Source organism: Cetorhinus maximus, unplaced genomic scaffold (assembly GCF_964194155.1).
Source record: "Cetorhinus maximus unplaced genomic scaffold, sCetMax3.hap1.1 HAP1_SCAFFOLD_1366, whole genome shotgun sequence".
Taxonomy (NCBI): Eukaryota; Metazoa; Chordata; class Chondrichthyes; order Lamniformes; family Cetorhinidae; genus Cetorhinus; species Cetorhinus maximus.
This window is the reverse complement of record NW_027597307.1, coordinates 25,370-52,941: the sequence shown is the minus strand read 5'-3', so window position 1 is coordinate 52,941 and position 27,572 is coordinate 25,370. Positions and strand designations below refer to the sequence as shown.

Sequence of the window (27,572 nt, the reverse complement as noted above, 5' to 3'; positions counted from 1 at the left end):
CACTCGCTCGCTCTCCATCCATCTTCTCTCACACCTCATCACCAGTTTCTGTACAAAAAAGAAACACAGCAGCCCCAACCCCACCTTGTCACCAAGCAGCGGAACCCATGAGCTGTAGAAACTGCAGCTCTGGTCTGAAGTCCACCCCCTCTCGTTCCCCAGGAGTCGTGAACCTGATCCTTTCAGCTCAAAGGCAAGGCGCACAGGCCCGACCCACCCCTTCGCTCCACTCCAACCCCCCCCAACACCTCAACGCAAGGTTAACGCGTCTAACCCACCATCCCTGCTCTGAAAGGGAGCCCACACTCCCTGGGGCAAGGGCGGGCTGCACTCGAGGCCTAGCCAGGGAAGTGCGGACAGCCTGGGTCCACGCCCTGGTCTACCCCTTTCTCCTGCTCCCTGCGATGGACCCCACCCCACCAGGCCAGGCCAACCCAACACCTTCCCACCCCACCACACCCCTTCCCCCCCCACCACCCCCTACCAGTCTCAGCAGAGGGTCCAAGGAACGAAAAAGACAAAGGGACAAAACTCCAGCGATCACCAGGAGCCCCGGGTCATCCCGGCAGCTCCCAGGTGACAGAGGGAGGGAAGGTGCACGCGGTCGGAAAGGAAAAGGTCCACTCGGCCACAGGTGGCAAGGGAGTAGTGTGAGAAAGGAAGGCCGGATTTCTCAAAGAACCCCATGAACAGTTTCGATTTCTTTTTTTTTATATATAGAATATATCAGGCGCCATTTTACAACTGGGTCGTCTTTCATCCTGGTGGCTGGAAATCTTCACCCGGAAGCGACAGAAAGAGAGGGAGGGAGGGAGGGAGGGACGGAAGGAGGGAGAAAGTGAACATCCCCCTCGGCTTTCAAGGCTCTTCCCCTCCTGGCTCTCCCACTGGGAGGGAAATCAGACAGAAGCGATGGCTCAGTCCAAGTCCAGGCCAGTTGCCTGCCCCACCCACACACACACACACACACACACCCCCACACACTCACTCACACACACACACACACACCCCCACCCACACACCGGGCAGTGGGCACACTGGGCTTCAGAAGATATCCGGGCACAGGTGCCAGTCTTGCTTCTCCTTCGCCTCCCAGTAGCCGCCCTTGTAGAGGTGCACCAGCTCTTTGGTGTAAGGGTCCTCGCGTTTCTCAAACCACAACGGCCGATAATTCAAGTCCACGTGCGTGGTGGTCGTGGTGGTTCCTGCAACATCAGACAGGGGGTGGGGGGAAACGGGGGTGGGGGGGTGAGGGAGTACAGTGAGAGTTATTTTCAGCTCTTCTACTCATCGTTGCACAGTCAACGCGTCACAGGAGGAGGCCAGCCAGCCCACGCTGGAGACCACTGCGGGACGATCTCCTTCAGTCACCAGGACTTGGGAATGGCTGACGAAGAGAGGCGCGCTGTCGAAATGCTTCGCCCTGCAGCCCCCAGGACAGGTACAAGAATACCAAATTTCAGAGGGAGCAACAATCTACACTGCACCAGAAGAGAGTGCCGATTGGTTGCTTCCGATCGGGCGAGGCGCAACTGCGGAGGATACCGCCAGAGGAACTGCCACTCCCGACACTTCGGTTTAATCCTTAAAAGATTCAGTGCCTGGGCACTTTCCTGTCGCTTACGGCGAGCGGAGGGTGAGCCCGACACATCCAGGGCATGTTTTGAATCAAAGGGAAGCGTGAGGGACGACAGATCCCAGGTGTATTCTCCACGGCAGCAGCTCGAGGAGCGTCGACTTGACAACCAACCCCCACACTCTTCTCATGCAGTATAAATTGTTGTTCCCTTTGCAATTGCGAATTCCTATGCCGGTCAGCGCCGGGGGCGAAAGGTTTCAACAGCGCGTCTGTCTTCCCAGCAACGATCTCCTTTGAAAAAGACACACCAGCCCATGCCTCTGCCACCCTACCCCACTCTGGACAGGGGCAGCACAGGTTCGGCAAAGGGTAAAGCTTCCTCCACGCTGTTCCAAACTCTCGCAAGCCAGGGTACAGCACGCGGTGGACACGGAATTAAGATCCCACTTCAGATGGGCCTCCCCACTGCCGCAACTCTCCTACCCACCTCCCCACCAACCCACCTCCCCCTTATCTTCTCTGAGACATCACCCCCCACCCACCACCACCCCCCCACCCTCCACCTCGCCCGAGATGCCTGCCCTCCTCACTCCTTTCCCTCCCCGTGACGCTCTTTCCCACCACCCCCCAAAACCCCACCTCCTGCCGCACTCCTCACCTTCCGATATCCTGCTGGCATCAGATTCCCGCTTACGCCGCACAGTTCGCTGTTTCTCCTCCAGCCGCTGCTTCTCCGTGTTAGCATCGTCCCACCTGCCGTTCTCCATCATCCTCTGGTCAGGCCGCAGGCGGCTGTCAGTGGGGGCTACCCCTTCCTCCGGCTCGTTCAGGGTCAGTGCTAGCTCCGAGAAGTAGTACATCGAGTCTGCGTGGTCGCTGGTGGGACAGGAGCAAGGGTCGAGGGATTAAATTCTTCCTCTTCCTACGAGTTCTCACTAACCTCCTCCACTCCACCGCCCTCTCTCGAAACAGGCGCCTTGTGTGCCCTCTCCCAGTCCCTGAATTTCGGCTGGCCAACCACGAGCAGGAACACAGTAAAGTCCCTGTCCCCAGCACCACTGATGGATATGACAGAGTAAAGCTCCCTCTACACTGTCCCCATCAAACACTCCCAGGACAGGTACAGCACGGGGTTAGATACAGAGTAAATCTCCCTCTACACTGTCCCCATCAAACACTCCCAGGACAGGTACAGCACGGGGTTAGATACAGAGTAAATCTCCCTCTACACTGTCCCCATCAAACACTCCCCCCATCAAACACTCCCAGGACAGGTACAGCACGGGGTTAGATACAGAGTAAAGCTCCCTCTACACTGTCTCCATCAGACACTCCCAGGACAGGTACAGCACGGGGTTAGATACAGAGTAAATCTCCTTCTACACTGTCCCCATCAAACACTCCCAGGACAGGTACAGCACGGGGTTAGATACAGAGTAAAGCTCCCTCTACACTGTCCCTATCAAACACTCCCAGGACAGGTACAGCACGGGGTTAGATACAGAGTAAAGCTCCCTCTACACTGTCCCCATCAAACACTCCCAGGACAGGTGAAGCACGCGTTTAGATACAGAGTAAAGCTCCCTCTACACCGCCCCCATCAAACACTCCCAGGACAGGTACAGCACGGGGTTAGATACAGAGTAAATCTCCCGCTACACTGTCCCCATCAAACACTCCCAGGACAGGTACAGCACGGGGTTAGATACAGAGTAAAGCTTCCCCCTGCACTGTCCCCACCAAACACTCCCAGGACAGATACAGCACGGGGTTAGATACAGAGTAAAGCTCCCTCTACACTGTCCCCATCAAACACTCCCAGGACAGGTACAGCACGGGGTTAGATACAGAGTAAAGCTCCCTCTACACTGTCCCCATCAAACACTCCCAGGACAGGTACAGCACGGGGTTAGATACATAGTAAATCTCCCTCTACACTGTCCCCATCAAACACTCCCAGGACAGGTACAGCACGGGGTTAGATACAGAGTAAAGCTTCCCCCTGCACTGTCCCCATCAAACACTCCCAGGACAGATACAGCACGGGGTTAGATACAGAGTAAAGCTTCCCCCTGCACTGTCCCCATCAAACACTCCCAGGACAGGTACAGCACAGGGTTAGATACAGAGTAAAGCTCCCTCTACACTGTCCCCATCAAACACTCCCAGGACAGGTACAGCACGGGGTTAGATACAGAGTAAAGCTCCCGCTACACTGTCCCCATTAAACACTCCCAGGACAGGCACAGCACGGGGTTAGATACAGAATAAATCTCCCTCTACACTGTCCCCGTCAAACACTCCCAGGACAGGTACAGCACGGGGTTAGATACAGAGTAAATCTCTTTCTACATTGTCCCCATCAAACACTCCCAGGACAGGCACAGCACGGGGTTAGATACAGAATAAATCTCCCTCTACACTGTCCCCATTAAACACTCCCAGGACAGGCACAGCACGGGGTTAGATACAGAGTAAAGCTCCCGCTACACTGTCCCCATCAAACACTCCCAGGACAGGTACAGCACGGGGTTAGATACAGAGTAAAGCTGTCCTTATGCTTACGGCGTTCTGTGCCTCTTCCACAGCTCCTTCCCCCGCAGGGTCTCGTACACAGTCTTCTGCCTCCCCTCCGCGCTGTTCTCTCCTTTGCTGCTGTGCAGGACCCGCGAATAGTCCATCTTCTCATCCCAGGTGCCTGAGAGGATGAAGTGAGCTTTCCCCATGCTGTCCGTCACAAGGCCAGTGACCTACCGACCCCAGCGACGAGGGGAGGAAAACCAGAGCGTTCAGAGCTTTAACACCATCGCCCCGCACCTCAAACCCCGCGCGGCACACCTTCTCCCGGCTTTGGCAGCGCTCGTGCTTCTCACCTTTCAATTTGCTGCCAAGCACGAGGGAGCAATGGGGTTTCTCTCTCTCTCTCTCTCGCTCTCGCTCTGCCAGAGCGAGTGGGCGCCCGCGGGGTGGCGATTGAGGGCGGGGGGGGGGGGAGCGAGCGAGCGAGACTGTGGCACACGAATGTTTACATCGCCCGAGCGGCGCCAGTCTGCATCGAGCAATGGGACGAGACAAGGGGGCAGCCCTTTTATGAACGGCCACAGCCAGTCTGACCATGGAACCTTGCACTGTCTGCGTCGTTCTTCACCGCCCTCCTTGGCCAACCCTTACTGCCATTAACGCCCTAGCCTCGTGCAATGGAACAGCCCAGAAAAAAGGAGGCCGCTTTCTGGGGCAGCTCTTTGAGAGAGCTATCAAATTAATCCCCATTTCCAGCTCACCCCTGCCCTTTTCCCACCCCCCATCAGCCCTTTCCAGGTATTTTCCCTTCAAGGGATTTGATTTCCCCTTTGAAAGTTCCTGACCTATCGGTCTCCATTGCTCTTTCGGCCAGAGCGCACGACCTTCTCTGCCCTTCCGAAGGGGAGAGGAGATTTTGTGAACATTCCTCAAGGGTTGGACAGGGCAGATTGCTGGTGGGGTGTTTTTCTCGGGTGGGGAGCCTCTGAGTAAAAGGGAGGCCATTTGGGGCGGGGGCGAGGAGAAGCTTCTTCACTCCTGTGGCCTGCGAAGCTTTGGAAAACTCTGCCCCAAGAGCTCAGTCCGTGGGTGGATTTGAGGCCGAGACCCAATCGGTTTCTGGACAGTAAGGGCATTAAGGGACACTGGGAAGGTGGAGCTGAGGGTAGATGATCAGCCAAGGTCTGAATGAATGCTGAAGCAGGTCTGAGGGGCCAAATGGCCTCACCCATGGTTGCTGGGGAGTCTTATCTCCTGGGGAGTGCTGAGGGAGCTCTCCTGATGCAACTGGTGAGGGATGAGCAGGGAGTTTAGACGGAGAAGGGGAGGATAGATCGAGGAGTCCTTGCTAACTCCTCTGCGTTAAAGAGAAACCTACCTTCCGCGCCACATCACGGGAGAAATAGCTGTAAGGTGCAAACTTTAGGTGACATTTGTCCCCTGTCTTCTTGTTCACGATGTCGATCTCCCCGCTCTGTCAGCGCAAAAAAAAACAAGGTGTTGATGGGAGGTACTGGACAATTCAAGTCTCCTGCGAAGATGCAAGGGGCCTAGCGCTGATGTTAAAGCTCTTACCCTTTCTTCTGGTCTCCCTCACCCTCCCCACCAGAGGGAATAGTTTCTCACTATCGACCTTACTAACGCTTTTTAAATCATCTTCCAAACTCAAGGTGATACAATCCTGGTCGATGTAACCTGTCCCCACCATTTGGACATTTTAACCCCTATTATTCTTCTATCGCAGACAGAATTGGGAAAATCTATCCAAACCTGTCGTTAACTGGGTTCAGAGATCCAATGGTCCTTTTATGCTGATATTCGCTCCCTAAAACCGTACACGACAATTAACAGCAGGTCCCTCGGCGCCGACCCTCCGACGGCGCAGCGCTCCCTCGGCGCCGACCCTCCGACGGCGCAGCGCTCCCTCGGCGCCGACCCTCCGACGGCGCAGCGCTCCCTCGGCGCCGACCCTCCGACGGCGCAGCGCTCCCTCGGCGCCGACCCTCCGACGGCGCAGCGCTCCCTCGGCGCCGACCCTCCGACGGCGCTCTGTGCTTCTCCTGGCCAAAATCCTGTATCGTGTCTGTCCACTGCAACTTGGGAGCTGTTTGAGCTACTCACTTCGCCAGCGGCAGGTAGCACGAGACTGGACATGGCGCACACGTTTCCTTACCTGGTCAATCCACAATTTGCCCACGATGATGTTGTGCACGGTGGTGGTGACTTTCTTCCACGTGTAGTGGTTGCCGCTTTGATGGAAGGTACAGTGGATGGTGCCTGCAGCGCACAAGACACACACATCAGCGAGGGGCTACACATATTGGCGGGGGTGGGGGCACACACACACACCAAGGCACGGAAAGAATGCACATTGTCGGTGCGGGTGGGGGAGTGGGAGCGGGGTGTAAACATGCACATTGTGGGGGGAGGGGGAGGGTGGTGGGGAGGGGTAAGCCCTGACGGCTGGATTTGTCCACAGTTTACTTACCCAGGGGCATGATGGATAGATATTTGCCTCGGAACTTGCTGGCGATGGCTATCTCCTGCCTTAGCGTCCAGCCATACTTGGACTCTGCGTGATGGGCAGCGGCCGGAGGATGGTGACTCACCTGTTGGGAGGGGGTGGCGGGTGAGGGAGGGTCAATGCAGCACATGGTTACAAATATTACAACTTCTCCCAAAACCTCCCGGTCAGCGCCGCCTCCTAGTGACAGATCAACAATGAATCTTAACCTCTGTAACCTCCTCAAGCCTCATAGCCCTCCCTACCTCCAACCTGCTCCAGCCCCAAAACCCTCCCCATCTCTGTAACCTCCTCCAGCCCCTACAACCCTCCCTATCACTGTAACCTCCTCCAGCCCCTACAACCCTCCCTATCTGTAACCTCCTCCAACCCCTCCAATCTTTCCTATTGCTGCAACCTCCTCCAACCCCTCCAATCTTTCCTATTTCTGTAACCTCCTCCAGCCCCTACAACTCTCCCCATCTCTGGAACCTCCTCCAGCCCCTACAACCCTCCCTAACTCTGTAACCTCCTCCAGCCCCTCCAACCCTCCCTATCTCTGTAACCTCCTCCAGCCCCTACAACCCTCCCTATCTCTGCAACCTCCTCCAGCCCCGACAACCCTATCTCTGCAACCTCCTCCAGCCCCTACAACCCTCCCTATCTGTAACCTCCCCCAGCCCCTACAACCCTCCCTATCTCTGTAACCTCCTCCAGCCCCTACAACCCTCCCTATCTCTGTAACCTCCTCCAGCCCCTACAACCCTCCCTATCTCTGTAACCTCCTCCAGCCCCTACAACCCTCCCTATCTCTGTAACAACCTCCAGCCCCTACAACCCTCCCTATCTCTGTAACCTCCTCCAGCCCCTATAACCCTCCCTATCTCTGTAACCACCTCCAGCCCCTACAACCCTCCCTATCTCCGGAACCTCCTCCAGCCCCTACAACCCTCCCTATCTCTGTAACCACCTCCAGCCCCTACAACTCTCCCCATCTCTGGAACCTCCTCCGACCCTTCCTATTTCTGTAACCTCCTCCAGCCCCTACAACCCTCCCCATCTGTGTATTAAATTTCACCTTCCATGGGACAATAGTGCAGCCCCCATAAAGAGAACCTGCTGTTAAATTCCACCACCCAGGGTGCAAGTGAAGCCTTCTCTCCGTTATGTGCCCAGGCTGATATGGCTCACTCATGCTCTGATTTCTGGTGCTCGAGAACAGTGATTTGCTTTTCGGGTGGCAACCCGCCATTTTGAATGGATGTGTTGTCATGGACATCTGCACACCAGCCCCCCACCCCAGCCAACGCCCCCAATTAAATTATAGTGCTCTATAAAATTGATATGATAGCGCTGCATGTAAAGAGTACGTTATTGCTACCCAGTCAGCAGGGATTTAGGTACAGACAATGCCCTGCTTCTCGCTGCACAGTGCCTAGCACTCAACTATTGGAAGTAACTCCCTGCTCTCCACCCTGAGGTGGGGCAGCCACTCCGCCCTGCGCATGGCTGTCACCAAGTGGGTGCTGTGTGGGCTTTATTGGATGGAGGCTTGAGCGGTAAGGGGTTTGGGGTGGGAGGGGAGGTGGGGAAGCGAGCATTTGCTCACCTGCTCACAGATGGAGCGGAAGCCTTCATCTTCCATTCGGTCCAGTTCGAAGGTCTCCCCGAGCAAGGGGTTGAAAGGTTTTCCCGTTCGGAAGACGGTGGTGGAGTACGAGGAGATGGTGAAGGCAGCCACGTAGCACAGCTGCTCTAAGGCATTCTCGCACTTGGAGGCCTTGTCCAGGAGTTCGTGATATTCCAGGTCCTCCGTTAATCGCTGCAGCATTGACAGGGGTTCGTTGAAGTTAACCTGCAGGGGAAAGAGAGAGAGAGAGAGGGAGGGGGTATAAGAGGAGTTAGCAACAGGGAAAGTCCCGAGGGCAGGGTGAGGAATTGGCAGGGTCTCATCGTAAAGTCAGAAGAGCACAGGTGGCCATTCAGCCCCACCGCGTCCATGCCAGCTTTCTGTATAGCCATCCCGTTAGTCCCATTACCCCCCCCCACGCCCGTAGCCGTGCCAGTTTACATGCCTCAACCGTACATCGACTTTCCTTCCGAAATCATTAATAGTCTCCTGTTTCCACTTTCCTCATGGGCAGTGAGCTCCAGGTCATGACCGTTTGCTGTGTAAAGATAGTTTATTTTTTCTTTCACTCTTTCATGGGATGTGGGCGGCGCCAGCTCGGGCCAGCGTTTGTTGCCCATCCCTAACTGCCCTTGAACCGAGTCGCCTGCTCGGCCATTTCAGAGTTAACCACATTGTCAAATCCCATCTGGTTTCACTCATAACCTCTAAGGGAAGGAAATCTGCCGTCCTTCCCTGGTCTGGCCTACATGTGACTCCGGACCCACAGCAACGTGGTTAACTCTTAAATGCCCCGCTGAACAGGGGCAATTAGGGGTGGGAAATAAATGCTGGGGCCTAGCCAGCGACGCCCACGTCCCATGAATAATAAATAAAATATATTACTGTGGGTTCTGCAGTCACATGCCGGACAGATCCTGCAAGGACAGATTTCCTTCCCTAAAGGGCATTAGTGAACCAGATGGGGTTTTTTTTTAATATTAACAACGATCAATTATAGTTTCACGTTACTGAGGTTAGCTTTGCATTCCAGATTTTATGAATTGAATTTAAATTCCACCAGCTGCCATGGTGGGGTTTGAACCCATGGTCGCTGGGGTTTATCCTGGGCCTCTGGATCAGCAGTTCAGTGATATTACCACTGTGGCACCGTCTCCACCTCCCACAAAACACCCGGTACATCCATAGCTCGCCCTGCGTCGCCTGCCCAAAATCTTAAGTCTCCTCGTGCTTGTATATTCCACTTGGGCCAGGCCCCCCCTCTGATTGCCTCCCCATCTCTAGTGTCGCAGGTCCCATCCCAGTCACTCCTCCTGAAAACCAGAGCTCGCAGGCCAAAGCTGCCAGCGCCTAGCAGTGTCAAGGCATTGCCCGTTAGGGGAAAATTAAATATGCTAAAAGAGAACGCTAAGAATTTACTGAAGAACACAAAATCTCCAGGCGGACAGACATGGCTGCCCAGCATATTAAGAGTTGACGATTACCAGATGAACGTTGCACAGCCTTGAGAGTCAGGCTAGAGACACAAGAAAGGACGTAAGTTAGATTAGGTGTACTCCCCTCTCACATAGGGAAAGGGCAGATAGTTTTAGCTTAGATATGGGAAGACATACAATGGATAAAGAGGGGGCTTTGATGAAACGCAAAGAGTCTTGAGCTGTGAGAACCAAGGTCTTTGCGTACGTGTTTTAATTTTGATTGGATATAATATAATTATGTATGCAACCTTTAGGATAATTGGTGAGCAAAATCACCTGTTTATGTACTCAATAGGATAGAGTTAGTGTGGGACCGGTGTGTCGGTTACCGATTGAATGTACTCAAATGTATTAAGAAAAAGTACAAAAGTAATGAAATGTAATCAGTCTGGGAGCCGGGTCTTCATTCTTCGGGATGATTGCGGCTCCCTTGCATATGCTTGAATAAAACCGGTTAAAGGAAGCCTTTGAGTCTCTGTGGTCGCTGTGTGATCGGGGATTGTAATTTCTCCTCTTCAACTGGCCTGTGGGGTAATTGCCGGATTGGACGGAGTACCCTCTTCAATGCCCACGGGGGCGGGTTCATACCAACGGCAAGTGGGCAGCACCTCGACCTATGATTCCGCGTGTCATTTTACCCAGCCTCCCCCCCCACCACCTCAGGCCACCGTCCGGACAGCTGCACTCACCGGCATTGGGATTTTGGACAGCTCCTTCCCGATGCAGTTCTTCATGATGCTCCAGAGGTTGAGGCTGTAGTTGGGTTTGTCGGGAATGCGGGACCTCCGGTCCAGCTTGCTCCCGCTCTCTCTGTTGGCCAGTTCCACGGTGCTGGTGCTGGAGCTAGTGTTGCTGCTGGACGTCTGCTCTTCCAATGTCTAGGGCCAAAGGGGAAAAGGAGGGGGAAAAAAATGCAAGCCACAGTCAAATCAAACGCTCCTAGAATCGCACATCACAGAACGAGGACATTCGAGGGGGGGGGGGGGGGGGGGGGTGTGGGGGAGAAGAGAAGGAATTGGGGGGTGAAGAGAAGGAATACCTCTCTTGTATATGAGCCTGAGCCTTTGTCAGTCACCGTCTGCTCTGAGTCTTGCTATCCACTCGAGCTCTTCCTTTCTTTTTCTCCTCTTTCTGTCTTTCTCTTTGTCTCTCTGTCTGTCTGTCTCTCTTTCTCTCTCTCACTACCAATTCTCCACATGACTCCTGCTCCTTCCCCAGCTCAACTCCCTTCCTCCTGTGACTCTCACGTCGGGTCAATGTGCGTTCCATTTCTGACTTTCCTCTTCACTGACAGACAGTCTAAAAAAACAAGAACAGCAGCCCTGTGCCTGGGGAAGGGTCTGGGATGGTATTAGGGGAGGAAAGGCAGTGGGGAGCTGGGGTGTGGGGGAAGGTGGTGGGGGTGGGACGGATAAACACAGGGGACAGACACATGAAAACTACAAGAAGTTCAGACTTGGGAGGATACAAAGTCAACTCCCGCAACACTAGAAAGACCATTTTGGCAATCATTTGGCGGAAGTTAGGCTGAACACTGTCATAGCAAGTGCACACGAAAAGGCCATTCAGCCCCTCGGTCATGCTACATTCTCACAGCTGATCTGCCAGTCAGCTGTCCCTTTGCTCCCCATTACGCTGCCTCACAAAAATCTCAAGTCTTCTCAACTCCGACACTCACCATCCAACCCAGTCAGCTCATCTGTTCCTCTCTCCCTCGTGTGATGACCCAGCTTTCTCCGAAACGTTCTGCACTATTCACCTCAACCAGCCAGTCTCGACAGCAGCGAGTTCCACATTCTCACCCCTCTCCGGGTAAAGGAGTTTCTCCCCCATTCCTCCATCGCATTTGCCGGTGGCCCTGCTGTCATGACACGCGGGAACATTTTTCTCTACCTTTGCCCTAATGAACCTTTCCACCATTTTAAAAGGTGTCGATCGGGTCAATTTTCTAATTTCCTGAAGAAACCTAGGGGTCCCAGTCCATTCGCGCTTTCCTGACAGATATAACCTATCTCCGATCTTGCACGTCCTCTATGTCCTTTTTATAACATGGAGGCCAGGGCTGTTCACATTAACTCCAAGTCTCGTCCAACCAACGTTCTGTGCAATGTTTACATCGCTTTTCTTTTTTCTTTTATTCTTTCATGGGATGTGGCAAGACATGCATTTGTTACCCTTCCCTAACAGCCCTTGAGCTGAGTGGCTTGCAGCATGGCCATTTCAAAGGGACAGTTAAGAGTCAACCACGTTGCTGCGGGTCTGGTGTCACATGTAGGCCACACCAGGTAAGGGTGGCAGACTTCCTTCCCTAAAGAGACATTAAAAAAAAAAATAACCCATCTGGTTCACCGACGACAATTGACAAAGTTCCATGGTCACCAAGCTTTTAATTCCAGATTTTATTCATTGAATTTAAATCCCACCAGATGCCACGGTAGGGTTCGAATGCAAGTCCTCAGGGCGTTAGCCTGGGCCTCTGGATTATAAGTCGAGTAGGATTACCACTACGCCGCTTTCTCCTCTCCCCACCCCGCCCCCATAGGGAAACTAAACCCACTTCTCCCAGCCTCTTCCCAACTGAGCGCGGGAATGGCAGCAGGTCCCGAGAAAACAATCGGAGGGGATCCTCCAGCTCCCACCGCTCGAAGGGGAACGTCTCAATTCTGCTCCTCAGAATTAACGGCGCTGGGTACCCCGAGCTACGATGCCAACGCAGCGGCGAAGCACATTCCAGCAAAACACAGCCGACAGGCTGAAGAACGCGGTGACACCTCATCCAGCCCATTAATACGTCCGCGCCAGCTCTCTGAAAGAGCAGCTCAGCTAGCTCTGCTCGCCCCGAGCCCTGCAATTCTTAGCCTCTTCAAGTAATTGTCCGATTCCCTTCTGAAAGCTGTGAGCGAATCTGCCTCCAGGCACGCTCTCGGGCAGTGCACTCCCACTCACCGCATAAATAAAGCTCCCGTCGCCTCCTTTGCTGTTAATATATTCCACCCCGACTCTCAGGGTCTTTGCACGTGCTTGGCGATGTCGTAACGTTGCACTTTCCCACCTGGGGGGGTGGGGGGGGGCATCCCTACTTCCAAACCCCCGCTCCCAATCAAGTTTAACCCATCCTCGTTACACACCTCTGGTCAACTTGGTATCATTTAGGCCCATGTTGCAGCCTTTGACCTGCTGTTCAGAGCGGGGCAGTGAAGAAGGAAATAACAGAGGCGCAAAGGGAGAGCACGAGAAGAGTCTGGTAGGGAGTGAAGGATCAGAGACACCTCAGGGTGTAGGTGCACATATGGTTGAAGGTGAGAGGGCAGCTTGCGAAAGTGGTTAGAAAGGCAGAGGTAATTGAGGTATGGAATACAAAAGCAAGGAAGTTATGTTGAGCCTTTGTAAGAGGCTGGTTAGGGCTGAACTAGAGTATAGTGTCCATCCAATTCAGAACACGGGTGCTTGAGGAAGGATGTGAAGGCTTTAGAGAAGGCGCAGAAAAGATTTACACAAATAGATCCAGGCAGAAGGAACTGGAGTGATGAGGATAGCTCAGAGAAGCCAGGGCTGCTCTCCAGGGAGAAGGGAAGGTCGAGAGGAGATCTGACAGAGGTGTTCAAAATCCTGAGGGGCCTGGACAGAGTAGATATGAGGGAAACTGCTCCCCCCATGGACAACCAGATGGATGCAGACTTAAAGTGACTGGCTCCAGAACCCAAGGCGACAAGAGGTCTCGTTCCGCAGCGAGTGGTTAGGATCTGAGCCTGAGAGCGTGGTGGAGGCAGGTTCAATCGCGGCTTTCCAAAGGGAACGGAATAAGCACTTGAAGAATTTTTTTTTTTAAATCATGGGCTACAGGGAAGCGGGCAGGTGAGTGGGGCTTGAAGAGAGCTGGCGTAGTCTGACATTGTGAATGCCCCTGTGCTGTAACCATTCCAGGATTCTACTCCGAGCCCCTCCCACTCTCCTTCACTGTTTACGGTACACTGTTCCTCTCCATTGCGACCGAAGAGGAAGATGATCGTGACTTGAGCAATGGTGCCCAGGGCCGACAGGACAACCCCGGGAACAGTCCCGGAGCTTCCCTTTGACTGCTGTCCCCGCTCTCGCTTGACTTCATGCACCCCGCCCTGCACCACCCTCCCACCCCTTCGCCAGCTCAACAAGCAGACACCCGATGCAGACAGGGAGATGTTTGTCAGCGAGCAGGCCAGGTGGAAAGCGAATACTCACTTGATCTTCGAAGTTTCCTTCACTGCTGGCTCCACTGATGTTGCTGCCCGTCCTTCTGCAACCAGAGAACCCATGTTACTGAACAAAACTGCACACAACAGCCCCTCCCACTCCTGACTGACAGGCCAGGGGGAGGGATCAACGACATCTTTAGAATAAAGGTCTCGGCACAGTGGGAACAGTAGCTGTGGTAAGTTTTGCAAAGGGCAGCTGAAGGCAACACCCAACAACGGTGGAGCGATTAACATCAGGGGCACCTAAAAGCCTAGAACTGGAGGAGGTTACAGAGATAGGGAGGATTGTAGGGACTGCAGGTTAGAGAGATCGGGAGGGTTGTAAGGACTGGAGGAGGTGAGAGAGATAGGGAGGGTTGTAGGGGCTGGAGCAGGTTACAGAGATAGGGAGGGTTGTAGGGGCTGGAGCAGGTTACAGAGATAGGGAGGGTTGTAGGGGCTGGAGGAGGTTACAGGGATAGGGAGGGTTGTAGGGGCTGGAGGAGGTTACAGAGATAGGGAGGGTTGTAGGGGCTGGAGGAGGTTACAGAGATAGGGAGGGTTGTAGGGGCTGGAGGAGGTTACAGAAATAGGGAGGGTTGTCGGGGCTGGAGTAGGTTAGTGTCAGGGAGGGTCGTAGGGGCTGAAGGTGGTTAGTGTCAGGGAGGATTGTAGGGGCTGGAGGTTAGAGAGATAGGGAGGGTTGTAGGAGCAGAAGGAGATTAGAGTTAGGAGGATTTAGGGGCTGGAGGAGGTTAGAGTTAAGGAGAGTTGTAGGGGCTGGAGGAGGTTAGAGATAGGGAGGGTTGTAGGGGCTGGAGGAGGTTACAGAGATAGGGAGGGTTGTAGGGGCTAGAGGAGGTTACAGAGATAGGGAGGGTTGTAGGGGCTGAAGGAGGTTAGTGTCAGGGAGGATTGTAGGGGCTGGAGGTTAGAGAGATAGGGAGGGTTGTAGGAGCAGAAGGAGGTTAGAGTTAGGAGGATTTAGGGGCCTGGAGGTTAGAGAGATAGGGAGGGTTGTAGGGGCTGGAGGAGGTTACAGAGATAGGGAGGGTTGTAGGGGCTGGAGGAGGTTAGAGATAGGGAGGGTTGTAGGGGCTGGAGGAGGTTACAGAGATAGGGAGGGTTGTAGGGGCTGGAGGAGGTTAGAGATAGGGAGGGTTGTAGGGGCTGGAGGAGGTTACAGAGATAGGGAGGGTTGCAGGGGCTGGAGGTTACAGAGATAGAAAGGATTGTGGGGCAGAGGGAGGTTCCAGGGATAGGGAGAGTTGCAGGGGCTAGACGAGGTTACAGAGCAAATGAGGGACGAGGCTATGGAGATACTCAAAAACAAGGGTCAGCATTTCAAAATCAACACATTGCCTGAGAGCCAATGCAGGTTTGTAAGATAAGGGATTATAGGTGAATATATTAACATTAATCGCCATACTGGAGATCAGCTGTGTCGTAGCCGCCATAGCTGGTGCAGGTCCTCCTCGAAGGAGTGGGAGACATTAACTTATTAACCATAGAATTAGGGGTGTTTGTGAACACAAATCACAAAATTAACGTTTTTTCATTGATACTGTGATATCGAACATCCTGAGGACACACCAAACGCTGCAGGGACCATGGCCTCTGCAGCTTTGCCGATGGCAATCGCCAACCTTTGCGCATGAAAGAGCAACGACTACTGTTCACAAGGGGAGCGGGGAGTGGAGACGATGAATGACTTTAAGGGGAAATTGGATCGGCACTTGAGGGAAGTCAACCTGGAAGAGCTACGGGAACAGAGCGGGGAAGTGGGACTAACTCGATTGCTCTGCCGAGAGCCTGCATGGAATCGATGGGCTGAACGGCCTCCTCCTTTGCTGTGCCAGGTTGATTGAAACGTGGCGGGACGGCCTGGGCTTGCGAAAGGCACCGGGGAAGAGGGGGTTCTCCCTTTTCGGTTTTTATATCTGCGAGCTCCCTGAGCTCACGCGTATACGATTAAGGACGATGGGGAACCTCCTGGAAAGGGCGGAGGGGTAATGGTGGGCGGGCAGTGGAGAGTGTTGGCCCAGCGACATTGGCCTTCCATGTTGGGAGGGCTGGGGGATGGTGGGGCGGCGGGAGCAGGGAAGAACTCTACCGAAAGAGCACATCTTCTGTGCAGCCGCTGAGGCTGACGACTGGCACCGGGTAAAGCAACCCCAGCGGTGACACTGACCTGTGGTACCGGGAATCAGCCTGTACCGTGATAAACTCCGCCACGTCCTCCATCGCGTCGAAGAACTCATTCTCATCGTCCTCGTCACTCAGGTCCCGGCTACTGGTACTCCCTGAAAACACAAAGTGTTTCAGTATATCTGGGCCTTTACCTGCTCTGTGCGGGCAGCTCTCAGCGCCACACTGGGTGTGATCAGGGTTAACTCTGCGCTAGGCTGGGACTGAGGCCTGGGCCTTTCCTGATCTGTGCGAGCAGCTCGGTGCCACACCAGGTGTGATCAGGGTTAAACAGCGCTAGGCCGGGATTGAGGCCTGGGCCTTTCCTGATCTGTGCGAGCAGCTCGGTGCCACACCAGGTGTGATCAGGGTTAACTCAGCGCTAGGCCGGGATTGAGGCCTGGGCCTTTCCTGCTCAGTGCCACACCGCGTGTCATCAGGGTTATCAGCGCGAGGCCGGGATTAAGGCCTGGGTCTTTCCTGCTCTCTGCAAAGCTAACTGCCCTAACTGACAGCGCAGATTATAAAAGGTTTCTGTCACCTCCCAATTTTCCTTGCTCTACCATTGGATGCCATGCCTTCAACTGCTTGGGTCCATTCCCTCCCTCAACCATTCCACCTTTCTTTTTCTCTCTCTCTCTCTCTCTCTCTTTCTTCTCCTTTATGACTCTCCAAATCCCAGCTCTTTGGCCAAGCTTTTGATCAGCTGTCCTAATCTCTCTCTACACCTCAGTGTGAATTTTTGATATCGCGCCCATGAAATACCTCGAGATGTTTCGCCATGTAGATGGCCCCACGTAAATGAAAGTAGTGAAGAGAAAAGGTGATGGAAAAGACACAGTACAGGGAACTCACCAAGCCTCCTTAGCCAGCACCTTCCAAACCCACGACCACTACCATCTCGAAGGACAAGTGCAGCAGAAGGGTGGGAACGCCGCCACCTGGAAGTTCCCCTCCAAGCCACTCACCATCCTGACTTGGAGATGTATCACCATTCCTTCATTGTCGCTGAATCAAAATCATGGAACTCCCACCCTGAGCGCACTGCGGGTGTACCTACACCACACGGACTGCTGCGGTTCAAGAAGGCAGCTCATCACCACCGACTCAAGGGCAGTTAGGGATGGGCAATAAATTCCGGCCTAGTCAGCGATGGCCACATCCCATGAATGAACACAAGAAAAAAGGCAGCTGAGGTGGATGGAATGGGAGGATACTCGTGTGGAGCGTAAACATAAGTGTGGGTTAGTTAAGCCGAATGGCCTGTTTCAGTGCTATACATTCTAGATAATTCAGAGCATAAGAAATGGGAGCGGCAGTAGGCAATTCAGCCCATCAAGCCTGCTCAACCAGTCAGTCAGATGATGGCTGATCTCCTACATCAACTCCACTTTCCTGTCGCTCCCCATATTGTTTCTTATCCCGAGGGTAGGGGTTGTCAGTGCTATCAAATGGCACTTGCTTAGCAACAACTTGCTCACTTGACACCCAGTTTGGTTCCGCCAGAGACACTCAGGTCCTGACCTCGTTACAGCCTTGGTTCAAACATGGATAAAAGGTGAGGTGAGAGTGACTGCCTTTGACATCAAGGCAGCAATTGACCGAGTCCATCAAGGAGCCCTAGCAAAACTGGAGTCAATGGGAATCAGGGGCAAAAAACTCTGCTGGTTGGAGTCATGCCGAGCACAAAGGAAGATGGTCGTGGTTGTTGGAGGTCAGTCATCTCAGCTCCAGGACATCATTGCAAGAGTTCCTCAGGGTAGTGTCCTCGGCTCAACCACTTTCAGCTGCTTCATCAATGACCTTCCCTCCATCATAAGGTCAGAAGTGGGGAGGTTCGCTGATGATTGCACAATGTTCAGCACCATTCGCGACTCCACAGTTACTGACATGTCCAAATGCAGCAAGACCTGGACAATATCCAGGCTTGGGCTGACAAGTGGCAAGTAACATTCAGGTCACACAAGTGCCAGGCAATGACCATATCCAACAAGGTATCCAACCATCGCCCCTTTATGTTCAATGGCATTACCATCACTGAATCCCCCACTATCAACATCCTGGGTGGGGGTTACCATTGACCAGAAACTGAACTGGACTAGCCATATAAATACTGTAGCTACAAAAGGTCAGAGGCTCGGAATCATGCAACGCATAACTCACCTCGTGGCCCCCCAAAGCCTGTCACCATCTACAAGGCACAAGTCAGGAGTGTGATAGAATACTCATCATTTGCCTGGATGAGTGCAGCCTCTACAACACTGAAGAAGCTGGACACCATCCAGAACAAAGCAGCCCGCTTGACTGGCACCACATCCACAAACATTCACTCCCTCTGCCATCGACGCACAGTAGCAGCAGTGTGTGTACCATCTACAAGATGCACTGCACCAATTCACCAAGGTGTCTTAAACAGCACCTTCCAAACCCACGACCACTACCATCTAGAAGGACAAGAGCAGCAGATAGATGGGAACAGCACATGGAGGTTCCCCTCCAAGTAACTTACCATCCTGACTTGGAAATATATCGGCCGTTCCTTCACTGTCGCTGGGTCAGAATCCTGGAACTCCCTCCCTAACAGCACTGTGGGTGCACCTACACCACATGGACAGCAGCCTGGACCTGGTGAGAAGGCAGCTCACCACTATCTTCGAGGGCAACTAGGGATGGGCAATAAATGTTGGGTCAGCCAGCGAAGCCCACATCCCCCAAATGAATAAAAAAAAAGAGCTGAACTCCCGAGGTGAGAGTGACTGCCCTTGACATCAAGGCCACATTTGACCGAGTGTGGCACCAAGGAGCCCTCGCAAAACTGGAGTCACTGGGAATCAGGGGGAAAACTCTCCACTGGTTGGAGTCACACCTAGCACAAAGGAAGATGGTTGAGGCTATTGGAGGTCAGTCATCTCAGCTCGAGGACATCACAGCAGGAATTCCTCAGGGTAGCGTCCTTGGATCAACCATCTTCAGCTGCTTCATCACTGACCATCCCTCCATCCTAAGGTCAGAAGTGGGGGTGTTCGCCGATGATTGCACAATGTTCAGTACCATTCGGGACTCCTCAGATACTGAGGCAGTCCATGTTCAAATGCAGCAAGACCTGGACAATATCCAGGGCTTGGGCTGACAAGTGGCAAGTAACATGCAAGCCACACAAGTGCCAGGCAATGACCATTTCCAACAAGAGGGAATCTAACCATCGTCCTTTGATGTTCAATGATATTAGCATCACTGAATCCCCCGCTATCAACATCCTCAGGTCACCCTTGACCAGAAACTGAACTGGACGAGCCATATAAATACTGTGGCTACAATAGCAGGTGAGAGGCTATTGTATCCTCCGACGAGTAACTCACCTCCTGACTCCGCAAAGCCTGTCCACCATCAACAAGGCACAAGTCAGGAGTGTGATGGAATACTCCCCACTTGCCTGGATGAGTGCAGCTTCCACAACACTCAAGAAGCTTGACACTGTCCAGGACAAAGCAGCCCCGCTTGATTGGCACCACATCCACAGTCACTCCCTCCACCACCAAACACACAGTGGGAGAAGTGTGTACCATCTACAAGATGCACTGCAGAAATTCACCAAGGCTCCTTAGACAGCACCTTCCAAACCCATGACCACTATCAACTAGTAGGGCAAGGGCAGCAGATAAATGGGAACACCACCACCTGGAAGTTCCCTTCCAAGTCACTCACCATCCTGACTTGGAAATATATCGGCCGTTCCTTCACTGTCGCTGGGTCGAAATCCTGGAACTCCCTCCCTAACAGTACTGTGGATGTACCTACACCACATGGACTGCAGCGGTTTAAGGCAGCAGCTCACCACCACCTTCTCGAGGGGCAACTAGGGATGGGCAATAAATGCTGGGCCCAGCCAGCCAAGCCCACATCCCATGAATAAATAAAATAAATTTTTAAAAGAGGATCAAAAGAAAACTATTAGTCTCAGCCTTGAATATACTCAACCACTGAGCATGCACAGGGAGGCGGTGGTGTAGTGATAATGTCACTGGACACATAATCCAGAGGCCCCAGGTTAAAATCCGGCCTTGGTAGCTGGTGCAACTTAAATTCAATAGATGAAGACTGGAAATGAAAACTGGCCTGAGTGAACATGCCAACTACCCGCGATTTGTTATAAAAACCCATCTGATTTACTAGTGTCCTTTAGGGAAGGAAATCGGGTTAGTCAGAAAAAGGACATACTTGCCACACAGGGACTGCAGCAAAGGTTCACCTGACTTGATTCCTGGGATGGCAGGATTGCCGTATGGAGGAGAGATTGGGCCGACTAGGCCTGTATTCACTGGAGTTTAGAAGAATGAGAGGGGATCTCATTGAAACATATAGAATTCTGACAGGGCTGGACAGACTGGATGCAGGGATAATGTTCCCTCTGGCTGGGTTGCGGGGGGGGGTGGGGGGTCGAGAACAAGGGGTCACAATCTCAGGATACCAGGTAGGCCATTTGGGACTGAGATGAGGAGAAGCTTCTTCACGGAGAGGCTGGTGAACCTGTGGAATTCCCTACCATTGAAGGCTGTGGAGGCCAAGACCCTGAACATGTTTAAGGAAATAAGATAGTTTTCTAGGTTCTAAAGGGGTATGGGGAGAGATCAGGAGTACGGCATTGAGATGGAGGATCAGCCATGATCATGTTTAAAGCCAGAGCAGGCTCGAAGGGCCGAATGACCTACTCCGGCTCCTACTTTCTACGTTTCTAACCCCTTACCTGGTCTGGCCTACATGTGACTCCAGGCCCACAGCAATGTGCCCTCTGAAACAGCTTAGCAAGCCATTCAGTTCAAGGGCAATTAGGGATGGGACACAAATGTTGGCCTTGCCAGCGACGCTCACAAACCATGAAGGAATGAATTTTCTTTTTTTTTTTTTAAAAAGAGCTCTCTTGGGTAGGGAATTGCAAAGATTCACAGCCCTCTGAGTGAAGAAAATTCTCTTCATTTCAGTTTTAAATGGCAAACCCTTTATTCTGAGGCTCTGACCCTTCAACTTAGACTCCATAGCCAAGAGGAATCATCCTCCTAGCATCTGTCCTGTCAGACCCTTTAAGAATTTTGCAGGTCTAACACTCAACTGTGGGGAGAATAAACAGGAGTTAACGCTTCGAGTCCATATAACTATCTTTCAGCACTAAAAACCTTTTTTTAGCTCTGAAGGAGAGTCATACGGACTCAAAACGTTAACTGTTTTTTTCTCTCCACAGATGCTGTCAGACCTGCTGAGCTTCTCCAGCATTTTCTGTTTTTGTTTCCGATTTCCAGCATCCGCAGTATTTGGCTTTTACCTTTGAGAATTTTATACATTTCAATGAAATCACCTGCCCTTCTTCAAAAATCCCCAGAGAACAAGGGCCTATTTTACTCCATCTCTCCTTATCGGACAACCCCCTCATCCAAGGAGCCTTAGTTTCATCCCATTCCAAGTACGCCCTTCCTTCGGCACAGAGACCAACACAGTATGTTGCTCACAATAAGAGGCTGTGGTGGAAGAATTCATCCAGGCTGGTCTCTTGGTTAAAGCTGGTTTATTTCCAAGACAACTCCTCAGTGCTACAAACTTCCTAGTAGATTCCGCACAAAAAGTGTTCCAGCTGTACCTTTTTATTCTATTCAGTTGGGACAATGAATGCCCATCACCTGTTTAACTACCAATCGGTTTTAACAAGACGACTGCCATATTAGTACAGTACACAACAGTTCAGGTGTGGTCTCCCTCATCAGAGCACCACAACAAAACTCCCTTACCTTTGTGCTCCAACCCACTACAATGAAGATCAACATTTTGTTTGCTCTGCCCCAATTTTAACTTTGCATTTGCGTGCAGCTTTCCAAATCCCGCTAAATACACGAGTTTACTTGTCTCTCACCCTTACAAAAATATCCTTTTACGTTCTTCGTACCAAAGTGAATAACCTCTCACTACCCGACGTGACACTCCATCTTCTTCTGTTCTTTCACAGGATGTGAGCGTCACTGGCTAGGCCAGCATTCACTGCCCAGGCCAGCATTCACTGCCCATCCCAGGTTGCCCCTTGAGAAGGTGGCACTGAGCTGCTTTCTTGAGCCGCTGCAGTCCATGTGGTGCAGGGAGGGGTGGTTCCAGGATACTGGCCCAAGGGGCAGTGATGTCGTTCCACGCCAGGGTGGTGTGGGGCTCGGAGGGGGACTTTCAGGTGATGGTGCTCCCACGTACCTCATCCCGCTAGAGCGGAAGAGGCCGCGGGTTCGGAAGGTGCTGTCGAAGGAGCCTCGACGAGTTGCTGCAGTGGATGGTCCACACGGCTGCCACTCTGCGTTGGTGTCGACGAGGGAGTGAGTATCGAAGACTTTTTTTTCCATTCATGAGACATGGGCATCACTGGCTAGGCCAGCATTTATTACCCATCCCTAACTGCCCTTGTTCAGAGGGGCATTTAAGATTCAACCACGTTGCTGTGGGTCTGGAGTCACGTGTGGGCCAGACCGGGTAAGGACGGCAGATTTCCTTCCCCAAAGGGGCATGAGTGAACCAGATGGGTTTTTAACAACAATCAAGGGTTTCACGGTCATCATTAGATTTTTACTGAACTAAAATTCCACCCTCGGCCGTGGTGGGATTTGAACCCGGGTCCCCAGAGGATTACCCTGGGTCTCTGGATCACTAGCCCAGCGACAATACCACGACGCCATCGCCTCGCCCCACCCCACCCCCCGCCCCTGTAAGATGGGGAACGGTAGGTGATGTCAAAGAACTCCTAGAGAGTCCTGCCTGGAACACTGGAAGAAGAGGCTCACTCACCAGCGTCCCTTACCTTTGACGGAGCCGGCGCTGAGCGCGCTGGAGGCCGGAAGGACCGTGGCTCCTCGGAACGCCCGCTCCAGGTTGTTGTGCTGTTTGGCCAGCTGCTCCAGTGTCTCCTCCAGCCGGATCCGCTGCTCCCGCTCGTGCTGGAGGGCTTTCTGCCACTTCTTGCTGTGGGTCTGTGCCATGAGCAGGAAATCGCGACAAGCCTGGGAAAACAAACAAAAAAAATAAATAATACAGGGACTGAGAAAGAGAGCGTGTTAAGCAGCAGTCAGCAATAAGCATCGGCTCGTCACATTGCACCAGTGCTCAGGAGCTGCTTTAACATCAGTAAGGGTACAGTCAGTAACACAGGGTGCTGCTGGGGGAGAGGGGTTACTGAGTGACAGTGTGAGGGAGCTGGATTAACATCAGTAGAGGTACAGTCAGTAACACATGGTGTTGGGGGCGAGGGTTTACTGAGTGACAGTGTGAGGGAGCTGGATTAACATCAGTGGAGATACAGTCAGTAACACAGGGTGCTGGGGGGAGAGCGGTTACTGGGTGACAGTGTGAGGGAGCTGGATTAACATCAGTAGAGATACAGTCAGTAACACAGGATGCTGGAGGAGAGGGGTTACTGGGTGACAGTGTGAGGGAGCTGGATTAACATCAGTAGAGGTACAGTCAGTAACACAGGGTGCTGGGGGAAAGGGGTTACTGGGTGACAGTGTGAGGGAGCTGGATTAACATCAGTAGAGATACAGTCAGTAACGCACGGTTTTGGGGAGAGAGGTTACTGAGTGACAGTGTGAGGGAGCTGGATTAACATCAGTAGAGGTACAGTCAGTAACACAGGGCGCTGGGGGAGAGGGGTTACTGAGTGACAGTGTGAGGGAGCTGGATTAACATCAGTAGAGGTACAGTCAGTAACACAGGGCGCTGGGGGAGAGGGGTTACTGAGTGACAGTGTGAGGGAGCTGGATTCACATCAGTAGAGATACAGTCAGTAACACAGGGCGCTGGGGGAGAGGGGTTACTGAGTGACAGTGTGAGGGAGCTGGATTAACATCAGTAGAGATACAGTCAGTAACGCACGGTTTTGGGGAGAGAGGTTACTGAGTGACAGTCACGGAGCTACAGTAATGGCGGGAGATGGTAGCACGCTGGCTCACGTTGATCATGGCATTGGAGGTGATACGGAAGAGTGTAGCTCGCTCGTTGACTTGTTTAATCTTCTCCGAGCTCTCGGGAGGCAGCTTGAGGTTCTCCAGCTCGCTCAGCGAGCGCTGTAAGGCCGTGCCGTGCTTGGCGATGAGGTCATTGCACGTCGATAGATCCTCCACCTTGCTGGTGAGGGTCCGCAGCGTGTTCTGTACTTCTGTCTTGTCCGTCTGTGAGGCTGGCTCCTCATCTGCAGAGTCATCTTCAAATAGAAGGAGGGCATCAAATTAATGGGGTGAGTCAAACCACAGTCTTCGTCTACATCTTGTGCTGGGGGCAGGGGGTGGGGGTGGGGGTGGGGGTGGAGGGGGGGGGGGGGGGGGGGGTGGGTTGGAGATCCATTCTTCAATCTCATTCACCCAGAGGGAACCAATCTTCATTCACTTTTGCCTACATGGGGAGGGGTAGAGGCCAGGGGTACGTTGGTCAAACGCACCCACCGGGGGCGATTTAAGCTTCATTTGCATCCACCCCAATCGACCCAGTCACCACCAAACATTAAACACCTCATGGTCCAAATCCCACAGGGCAGGAAGCGGCTCACCTCCCCTTGTCCCAGAGAAGAGGTGACCTTTCACCCTCACGTCACACCCACCGGGACAGTGAACCCCCTCCCCCAAAACAGTGAACACCTGGCGCCCCCCCTCCTTTTTTTTTCATATTCATTCACAGGATGTGGGCTTCGCTGCCTGGATCCAGCATTTATTGCCCATTCCTAGTTTCCCCTTGAGAAGGTGGCGGTGAGCTGCCTTCTTGAACCGCTGCAGTCTCTGTGGTGTAGGTACACCCACAGTGCTGTTAGGGAGGGAGTTCCACGACTTTGACCCAACGACAGTGAAGGAACGGCCGATATATTTCCAAGTCAGGAGGGTGAGTGGCTTGGAGGGGAACTTCCAGGTGGTGGTGTTCCCATCTATCTGCTGCCCTTCTCCTTCTAGATGATAGTGATCATGGGTTTGGAAGGTGCTGCTTTGGTGAGTTTCTGCAGAGCATCTTGTAGATGGTACACACTGCTGCTACTGTGCGTTTGTGGTGGAGGGAGTGAATGTTTGTGGTTGGGGTGCCAATCAAGTGGGCTGCTTTGTCCTGGATGGTGTCAAGCTTCTTGAGTGTTGTGGGAGCTGCACTCATCCAGGCAAATAGAGAGCATTCCATGACAATCCTACTTGTGCCTTGTAAATGGTGGACAGGCTTCGGGAGTCAGGAGGTGAGTTACTCCCCACAAGATTCCTAGCTTCAGACCTGCTTTTGTAGCCAAAGTATTTATATGGCTGGTGCAGTTCAGTGTCTGATCAATGGTAACCCCCCCCAGGATGTTGATAGTGGGGGATTCAGTGATGGTAACACCATTGAATGTCAAAGGGCGGTGGTTAGTTCTCTCTTGTTGGAGAAGGTCATTGCCTGGCACTTGTGTAGCACGAATGTTACTTGTCACGTGTCAACCCAAGCCTGGATATTATCCAAGTCTTGCTGGATTTGGACAATGACTGCTTCAGTCTCTGAGGAGTCGCGAATGGTGCTGAACATTGTGCAATCATCCGTGAACATCCCCACTTCTGACCTTATGATGGAAGGAAGGTCATTGATGAAGCAGCTGGAGATGGTTGGGCCAAGGACACTACCCTGAGGAACTCCTGCAGTGATGTCCTGGAACGGAGATGATTGACCTCCAACAATCACAACCATCTTTGTTTGTGCTAGGTATGACTCCAACCAACCAACATAGAGTTTCCCCGATTCCCATAGATTCCAGTTTTGCTCGGGCTCCTTGGTGCCACACTCAGTCAATTTCTGCCTCGATGTCAAGGGCAGTCACTCTCACCTCACCAAGCTCAGCTCCACTGTTCATGTTTGAACCAAAGGGCTCAGGAGCTGAGTGGCCCTGGCGGAACGCAAACTGAGCATCAGTGAGCAGGTTACTGCCAAGCAAGTGCCGTTTGATAGCACTGTTGATGGCCCCTTCCATCACTTTACTGATGAGCGAGAGTAGACTGATGGGGCGGTAATTGGCCAGGTTGGATTTGTCCTGCTTTTTGTGGACAGGACACACCTGGGCCATGGCATCTGCCCGTCAATGTAGACCAGTGTCGAGGCTGTACTGGGACAACTTAGCTAGGCGCTCGGCAAGTTCTGAAACACAGGTCTACAGTGCTACTGCTGGAATATTGTCAGGGCCCACTGCTGTCTCCCGGGACAGTTTCCCACCCCCAGGACAGTGAAACCCCAGGACAGTGAATCCCTGGTGTCCGCTGGCGGTCCCCTCCCCCGGGACAGTGAACCCCCGGGACAGTGAATCCCTGGTGTCCGCTGGCGGCCCCCTCCCCCGGGACAGTGAATCCCTGGTGCCCGCTGGCGGCCCCCTCCCCCGGGACAGTGAATCCCTGGTGTCCGCTTCCCCTCCCACCCACCGGGTCTGTGAACCTCTGGTGACCCCCTCCCCCGGGACAGTGAATCCCTGGTGTCCCCTTTTCCTGCGACAGTGAATCCCTGACATGCCCCTCCCCTGGGACAGTGAATCCCTGACATGCCCCTCCCCTAGGACAGTGAATCCCTGACATGCCCCTCCCCTGGGACAGTGAATCCCTGACATGCCCCTCCCCTGGGACAGTGAATCCCTGACATGCCCCTCCCCTGGGACAGTAGATCCCTGACATGCCCCTCTCCTGGGAGTGAACCCCTGGCCTCTCCCTCCCCTGGGAGTGAACCCCTGGCCTCTCCCTCCCCCGGGACAGTGGATCCCTGGTGACCCCCTCCCCCGGCACAGTGAACCTCTGGCGGCCCCCTCCCCCGGCACAGTGAATCCCTGGCGACCCCCTCCCCCAGCACAGTGAACCTCTGGCGACCCCCTCCCCCGGCACAGTGAACCTCTGGCGACCCCCTCCCCCGGCACAGTGAATCCCTGGCGACACCCTCCCCCGGCACAGTGAATCCCTGGCGACCCCCTCCCCCAGCACAGTGAACCTCTGGCGACCCCTTCCCCCGGCACAGTGAACCTCTGGCGACTCCCTCCTCCGGGACAGTGAATCCCTGGTGACCCCCTCCCCCGGCACAGTGTACCTCTGGCGACCCCTTCCCCCGGCACAGTGAACCTCTGGCGACTCCCTCCTCCGGGACAGTGAATCCCTGGCGTCCCCCTCCCCCAGCGCAGTGAACCTCTGACACCTCTTCCCACCAGAAGAGGGGGCCCTCAATGTCAACCCCCACCACCCCACCCCCACCACCACCACCCACCTGATTCAGCCTGCATCTTGACTGCCTTGGCCTTGGCCAACTCCAGGGCGGTGATCCAGCGCTGCCTCTCCACCTCAGAGCTGGCCTTCAGGTGGTAGGTCTGAGCTCCCCCGTTGGAGATGATGAAGTTACACGAGTCCTCCACGGTGATGTTGGCAGTGGCCAGGTTTATCGTCCCACGGCATGTGTGGCCCATCTCTGCCTGGGTCCTTGG

The 27,572-nt window shown here is 53.4% G+C and overlaps 1 protein-coding gene across 1 annotated transcript; it reads right to left on the bottom strand.

Moving 5' to 3' along the window:
- Positions 1-711: 711 nt before the first annotated feature.
- Positions 712-27,572, bottom strand: osbp (oxysterol binding protein). Its single transcript, XM_078536626.1, has 13 exons — positions 27,359-27,572; positions 24,079-24,329; positions 22,932-23,130; positions 16,113-16,224; positions 13,929-13,983; positions 10,400-10,588; positions 8,212-8,457; positions 6,588-6,708; positions 6,273-6,376; positions 5,478-5,573; positions 4,145-4,329; positions 2,238-2,455; positions 712-1,205 (listed from the first exon to the last, which is right to left on the bottom strand). The coding sequence occupies exons 1-13, from the start codon at positions 27,552-27,554 to the stop codon at positions 1,045-1,047; spliced, it is 2,133 nt and encodes a 710-aa protein (XP_078392752.1). The 5' UTR covers positions 27,555-27,572; the 3' UTR covers positions 712-1,044.

Bases quoted from the DNA above. Each gene is read 5' to 3' on its own strand.
- osbp (XM_078536626.1), bottom strand. From the start codon at position 27,554: ATGGGCCACACATGCCGTGGGACGATAAACCTGGCCACTGCCAACATC. The intron at 23,131-24,078 runs GTGAGCCAGCGT...TTGTTTTCCCAG, and splicing joins CCTCCAATGCCATGATCAAC to GCTTGTCGCGATTTCCTGCT. The intron at 13,984-16,112 runs GTCAGTGTCACC...CTCTGGTTGCAG, and splicing joins GCTGATTCCCGGTACCACAG to AAGGACGGGCAGCAACATCA.